The 7,348-nt window shown below is 45.4% G+C and overlaps 1 protein-coding gene across 1 annotated transcript; it reads left to right on the top strand.

Moving 5' to 3' along the window:
• Positions 1 to 590: 590 nt before the first annotated feature.
• LOC124697633 (calcium-dependent lipid-binding protein-like) lies at positions 591 to 3,755 on the top strand. The gene is made up of 10 exons (XM_047230193.1): positions 591 to 695; positions 1,176 to 1,277; positions 1,700 to 1,750; positions 1,887 to 2,007; positions 2,107 to 2,225; positions 2,357 to 2,455; positions 2,559 to 2,639; positions 2,730 to 2,815; positions 2,917 to 3,310; positions 3,396 to 3,755. The coding sequence occupies exons 1-10, from the start codon at positions 591 to 593 to the stop codon at positions 3,753 to 3,755; spliced, it is 1,518 nt and encodes a 505-aa protein (XP_047086149.1).
• The last annotated feature ends 3,593 nt before the right edge of the window (positions 3,756 to 7,348 follow it).

Here is a 7,348-nt window from a genome sequence, read left to right as displayed (position 1 = left end):
GTTTGTCGAAACATATTAAAATGAGTGCTAGTTTTGAAGATCTCGTCGAGACGGATTTATTGGTGAAAGCGAATCTTAATTTGGAGTTGCCGTTTGAAAGATAAATCATTTTAAACAATGGTTTCTGCTACATATATTGGATGGGTAACCCTAAATTTGCATGCGGTGATTAGCCACGCTAATTAGGAATGCACGTGACGTGAGGAGAGAGAAGAAAAGGTGGTCCATTCCCTTGCATGCTACTTAAGCTGTCGGAAACCGATCGCTCAATAAAAACCTGGCGGCCGAGCGCCAGCTAAGGCCGCCCCTTAAGAATGTCGTTACATTCACCCTTGAGCCGATCGAGCTCATCGATCACTGGGGCACCCTGACGCGTCAAAACTACTAAATAAAAAGCGTGCACGGACCCGACCATGCAGAAGCAAGCGTGATCGCAGCCATCTCCACCAATCGCACGTTGCTGCACGCGGAAAACTCGCCCCCAAATGGAGCGTTAGCGAACATCAATCAATAGAATTTGGATCGAGGATCCTACGATCTTTTACGTTCCCCAGCCTGTTCACCATCCGGGCGATCGATAGAGAGGAGAAATGGGGTTCATATCGGGGATCTTCATGGGACTCATCGCCGGCGTCGCCCTCATCTTCGGCTTGGCGCACGCCATGAATCGCCGCGCCGCCAAACGCAGCACCAAGGCAAGTGCACCTACACGTACTGTAGATTGATTGATCCGTGCAGTCTTGCGACGTTTGGACCCTCCGTTGATCTGTTGAAATCCTATCGTAGATATGTTTAGGTTGGAGCCTCCGTTGAATCGCTGGAAAATTTCAGGCTTAAGAACATTTTCTCAGGATTAGTTGTTGATTATTTTTGCCTGTAAAATGCTTTCCTGCATATGAAGTTTCAACTTTGGGGGATGAAATTTGTGTCAAGTCTACGTTTCTGACGGCCACGCGGTAGAGTAGATTCATTCTGGGAATTCCATTTAGTTCACTCTTTTTGATTTTTTTTCCAAACGACCTCACTGGGTCGGATTTCATTACACAAGGATAACGAAACAGAGAGTTCACTCTTTTTGATACTGCTGATAAAATGGGTTTTATACATTAAAGTGTAGTTTTGTGTGTGCAGATTAGTTTCTGATAAGTCTATGAATAAAATTCGTTTTCAAACAGGCTGCCGATATCAATGTACTTGGATCTCTCAACCGTGAAGATTTGAAGAAAATATGTGGAGACAATCTCCCTCAGTGGATCTCATTCCCGGAATATGACCAGGTGAAGTACTACTTACTTTGGTCTTTTGATGCTCCTGATGAATCATAACATCCAAAATATGGACAAGCACAAGCTCCATTAGGCATTTGTACTCAGTGTCTCTCAAAACGGAAAATAATGCCAAGAAGTTGACCTTTGTAGTTCATACAAGAAAAATATCATATCCTCAACTTTTATACATATTCAATACATCAGGAAAAATCACCTCAATATCATTATAATTATAATTAGACAAAAAATACCATCCAATAGGAGGATGACATGTGGTCCCAGGATGATACCCTTGACACACTGGATGGTACTTTCCAACTGAGTTGTTTTTGCTATGGTACCAACTACCAAGGACTGTTTTCCTTGCAAGATATACTTACCTGATGTTTTTTCTTGAATTCGTACCTTAGCAATTTGATTTTCTTCTTCAGGTTAAATGGCTCAACAGAAAGTTAAGCAAGCTCTGGCCCTTTGTTGAGGAGGTACATACAAGTAACTTCTCATTGTTCATTCAGAAAACTGTTGGCAAGATCTCCATAGAGTTACATTGAAGCTCTAAAACTACTTACGTTTTTGCTGTTAACATTTCTTCTGATATGCAGTTGCATTTGGTTACAGGCAGCAACCATGGTCATCAGGGATTCTGTCGAGCCTATACTCGACGATTATCGACCGGCAGGAATATCCTCGCTGAAGTTCAGCAGACTCTCACTTGGAACTGTTCCACCCAAAATTGAAGGTTGCAGAAATGAAGTGGTCTCAGTTCTACAGTATTAAACTAGAAGATAAGGATCTTCTCCTAAAGGCTTCTGAAGATGTCTGGTCTTGTATTTTCCAGGCATTCGGGTTCAGAGCTTCAAGAAAGGGCAAATCACAATGGACGTTGACTTCAAGTGGGGTGGGGATCCGAATATCATACTTGCAGTTGAAACTCTAGTTGCTTCACTCCCAATTCAGGTCAGCCTGACGAAATTGGCCTGCTTAATTTTTCTGTAGTTTTTCACTTTTCATCAGGTGCAAGTAGCACAAGAAATTCAAATTACACTGGATAAACAACCCTAATTTATTTTTACTCCGCATGGATACAGTTCAAGAACCTTCAGGTGTTCACCATCATCCGTGTTGTCTTCCAATTGTCTGAGGAGATACCTTGCATCTCTGCTGTTGTCGTTGCTCTTCTGGCAGAGGTGCGTTTCTTAGCTTCTCCAGTCATGAATCCATGAACATTATTGCTTTCTCCGTGGATTAGTTTGTTGACGACGTAAACGGTTTTCTTTGCATCACTTGCAGCCAAAACCAAGAATCGATTACATACTGAAGGCAGTCGGCGGAAGCCTGACGGCGATGCCTGGACTTTCAGACATGATCGACGTATGCGACGAGTTTCTTTCTCCCATTCGTGCTGCTTGCATTATCTGTTTCTACACATGATAAGTAGTAGGCCATTTCTCCCTTTTGTAGGATACGGTGGCATCACTGATCACTGACATGCTCCAGTGGCCACACAGAATAGTCATCCCGATAGGGGGAGTTGATGTCGACATAAGGTTCCATTAATTTTACAGTTCTCATCCAGGAGTTGTATATATACGATCTGTGAAATTAGAGTGCCAGGATGACAATGGTATTTTGACATGTGTCCGTGCAGTGATCTGGAGCTAAAGCCGCAGGGGAGGGTGACGGTGACGGTGGTGCGAGCGGAGTCGCTCAAGAACAAGGAGCTGATCGGCAAGTCCGACCCCTACGTGGTGCTCTTCATACGGCCCATGTTCAAGGAGAAGACCAGGGTGATCGACGACAACCTGAACCCAGAGTGGAACGAGACGTTCGAGCTCATCGCCGAGGACAAGGAGACGCAGCACATCATCCTGGAGGTGTTCGACGAGGACAGTCTGAAGCAGGACAAGAGGCTGGGCATCGCCAAGCTGCCCCTGAGCGACCTGGGAATCGAGACCGTGCAGGAGATCAACCTGCAGCTGCTCTCGTCCCTGGACACCACCAAGGTCAAGGACAAGAAGGACAGAGGCGTGCTCACCATCAAGGCAAGCTCATCCATCCGCTCGACTTGCCACATTGTTTCGGAACGACCAAGAACTCGATCGAGCTTTGTGTAATTCGTATATGCAGGTGTTGTACCACCCGTACACCAAGAAGGAGGCCCTGGAGGCGCTGGAGCTGGAGAAGAAGACGATGGAGGAGCGGCGGAAGACGAGGGAGGGAACGGGGGCCGTGAGCGGGGCCGCGGACGCAGCGGGCGGCGTGGCGTCCACGGTCACCAACGTGGCCGGCACGGGCGTCGCGGCGGGAGCAGCCGTGGCGGGATCGGGCGTCGCCGTGGCTGGGTCAGGCGCTGGGCTGGTGGGCACGGGAATAGGCGCGTTCGGCAACAGCATCACCAAGGCCGGCAAGTTCGTCGGCCGGACCGTTACCGGGCCATTCAGCAGCGCCAGGCGCAGTGCCAGCAACGTCCCGACGATCGACGAGTAATTCATCCAACCGTGAGCTTATTTAGCAGAGTTACCATTGCTTAGTAAAACTAGCACTCATTTTTACCGTTTCGTTTTTGTCAAAATACATACACATGATTATATTTGTGTTTAATTTTGTCTTCAGTATTAAGGGTATCTCTGAGGCACCATCAATCAAATATTAGTCCTCTGGGCGGGTGGGAAGGGTGGGGAGGAGGGTCTCCCGACAAATGTGCACGTTACTCAAGGGAACTGATATCTTCTCCGTGGAATTTTTCGCCACACAAATTAATTCAACAATAATTCAAACTTTTAAATAACATAGTTCAAGCAAAACTCGAATAAAAAATCACATGTGAAAATCCTAAAGTGGGATATGTTGTCCACCAGACCACCACAATGCATGAACATGAAACTATTGATTTTCTTGATGTATACACATGTGCTCAAGCATTATCTCGGAGTTGTTTTTTTTTTTGAGATGCATACGTACTTCATTATATCAAACATGAGTACACAGAACGTACACACCGACACGGAACGGTCCAGAAGGACACGTAGGCCCGTACATTTTGCAGAAAGAACCCCCAAAAGAAGAAAAAATACAAAGTAGTCCTCGGGGATCTCTGCACCAGATCCGATACGCCGCCGAACTCCGGCGCCGCCACGGCGACTACCAAGAGAGGGAGCAGCAGAAACCACCATGCCCGAGGTCGACGCAGCTCCATCGCCACACTTGGGCTTTAAGAACCTCAATAGTGGAGCACCGGAGATGCTCACCTTGTCGTTGGGGCTCGTCGGTCGGGGCCCAGCCCCGAGCTCGTCGTCGACCTCCAGATCCGGCCAGCCTCATCGACCGACGTCGAGAGGCAGCACCAAATCCGCCTGCCACGGAACCGCAGCCCAGTACGAACCACGCCTCCTCCGAGACCAGCGCCAGCCCGACGAGGCCAGCGAAGAGAACTCATGTACAGATCTCGTCTTCCCGACGGCGGCGGAGGGGACGCCAACGTGACGAGGACGAAGACGAGAAGCAAAATCCCCCGACGAGATCCCCGCCGTCGTCTCGACGATCTCGCCTGGGAAGCCTAGATCCGCGGCTCCTCAGCGACACACGGCGGCGCCGCCGAGACGGTGACCCGGAACACTTTATTCGCGGCGGCGGCGTCGACACCGACCGAGCACCGCCCGCAAACCCTAGCCTACACCTATCTACACGCCGGCCAAAGACCACCGGGGCTTCCTCCCCCACCCCCCGCCGCCGGAGCGACGAGAGGAGAGGGAGAAAGCCCCTGTCTTCAGCGGCGGCGGACGGAAGGAAAGAGGTTCCCCTAGTCGCCTCCCTTATCGCCTGGGAGAGAGAGGTTGGGGAAAAGGTCGGGATGACATGTCCTTTGTGAACATAATCCCAACCCACATGGCAACAAAAAAAATTCCGTTTACGAAACAATAAGAATGTGTGAGGAAGGATGTGGAGTGTGCATTTGGAGTGCTCCATGCTCGTCGAACTAAACATTGGACAAACATCAATTGTGGGAGGTCATGACTTCTAATGTCATCATGTAGGACATGATTGTCGTGGGTCCTCTGGTCTCCATGGTCGAGTTCAAAGATATTCTAAAAAAATAGCAAATTTGTGATCCAGGTTCACAAATGTCGCCCACTGACGATATATAACAACAAGGTAGCACCCTTTTCATATTGGTGACCAATGATATTAAAAAAGCACTTTGCAGAACAATGATATCATTGTTAGACAATGACAAAGGTCAACGGAAAGAACGAAGGTGGAGAGAACTTAAAAGAATAATGCAAAGATAAAATAGCGCCAAAACATTAATGCTATATATGATTTTCACATAATCACTTAGCACGCAAACACAATCATATTTGAATACATGTAGAACCTAAAAACATATCAATAATGATGTTTTAATGACATATAGAAATCCTAGGCGATAGCAAAGCTGTAACTTTTTTTTTTTGGAAAATCTTCGGAAATTTTATCGATCAAGACTTTTCTAATCTCGCTCGCTCGATGCAACACATAATCAAGTCGTTAGGAAGCCATCACATACATCATGTTGCGCAATTCGGTCCTGAAGATCTTTTTCATTGAGAAATCCCTTTCAATTTTTGTCGTCACCACCGCTAAAAATAATGCCAGCTCAATGAAACGATAAATCACAAGAAAATGTGATGTGCTTTTCGAATAACAAGATAAGCTCTAAGTTTTCGGCTTATGAGTAATGCATAGTTCAATATTATCTTGTATATGTCTATGCTAGACCTAATCTCTGTTTTCGGTTTGAAATCGGTTTTGCCCAGTGTTAACTAAAACAAGTACTCCCTCTATTCCTAAAAAAGCTTCCTAACTTTGTTTAGATACGGAATTACATAAACATGTTTTAGCTATAGATTCATCCGTATCTAAAAAAAAGTTGCGAAGCTTTTTTAGGAACGAAGGGAGTATATCTATTTCATACGAAGTTCCTTTTTGACATATGAACACTCAAGTTATTTAGAAAAACATGGTGCATCTTATTTTTGTTTTGACAAAAATCTAGGTAGGGCGGCTTTCCTACCTTGCCATGGAACTCCACCCATGTTGCTTGAGATTGTCATATCAAAGAATACATGAATGTATGTGCCTGACATGGGTATGTCTAATGGGCATGTCACGTATATACCCTGGTTCATGTTTTTAGGTATCTAAGGAGTTGAAGGCCCATGGACCCGAAGGTTTGGAGGCCCATGAATACGAAGACGTGTGGATTGAGGAAGTAGAGTCAATATAGGGAAACTTGTAGCAAAATATGGAAAGGCCCAATGCGGCACGATATTTGTATACTTGTATAATACGAAAAGCCTCGGCTTTGCCTCCTATATAAGGGCAAAGGTGAGGCTGAGAAAATGATCGATCATTGTTAAACCCTAGCGACCGGTTCTTTTTAGTTAGATACCTTTGTTCTTCTGACCACCTTCGAGTTCTACTTGCCCTCTAATTCCACGAAACCCTAAGTATACAATCCGTAGGCATTGACGAGTTGATAATATCCACCATCATGTGCTACCCTTTAATAACTACATCCATTAAGATAATAAAACAAATCTAACACAATCTATAAAAAGTTTGTCTACTTTTATGTCTAGGGTTAGTAAGTATCTTAGTAGACCGAGTTTTTTTTTAATATCTCAGTCCCTAAGAAACATAACTCTAGTTTAGGAAATAATGCAACTTCCACTTTTTGCTAAGTTGAAATTTGTAAATTTTCAACTAAACTATATTTACGTTACTTAGAAAAAAATTGTACATAAGGAAAATCTCATAGGACTTAGGATTAGCAATGTTTTTATCTACGCATCAACCCGGTAAGTACCCAACCTCGTACCCTCCAAGCTATCTAGGTAAGTCGACATGGTGCAAGTAGAAGATCCACTAGAAGCCTTTCCTATCGAACCCCTTCCCGAAGACAAGATACATGTTAGAAAGCAATGACGTGAAGCAAAAGGAAGACATCAAAACCAACTCCCAAGAATGGGCGCACGACTATCAATTATGCTCTACAAGAATTTAAGCATCGATGTAAGGTGCCACTAACCCCCACAACC

The sequence above is a fragment of the Lolium rigidum genome, chromosome 3, assembly GCF_022539505.1.
Source record: "Lolium rigidum isolate FL_2022 chromosome 3, APGP_CSIRO_Lrig_0.1, whole genome shotgun sequence".
Taxonomy (NCBI): domain Eukaryota; kingdom Viridiplantae; phylum Streptophyta; class Magnoliopsida; order Poales; family Poaceae; genus Lolium; species Lolium rigidum.
The sequence above is the reverse complement of the archived record's forward strand: the minus strand, read 5'-3'. Positions and strand labels throughout refer to the sequence as shown.

What these genes read in the sequence shown, in the direction of transcription:
- LOC124697633 (XM_047230193.1), top strand. Translation starts at nt 591, where the DNA reads ATGGGGTTCATATCGGGGATCTTCATGGGACTCATCGCCGGCGTCGCC. An exon ending in TCTGGCCCTTTGTTGAGGAG is followed by an intron (nt 1,751 to 1,886) that starts GTACATACAAGT and finishes ATTTGGTTACAG; the next exon opens with GCAGCAACCATGGTCATCAG. An exon ending in GACTTTCAGACATGATCGAC is followed by an intron (nt 2,640 to 2,729) that starts GTATGCGACGAG and finishes TCCCTTTTGTAG; the next exon opens with GATACGGTGGCATCACTGAT.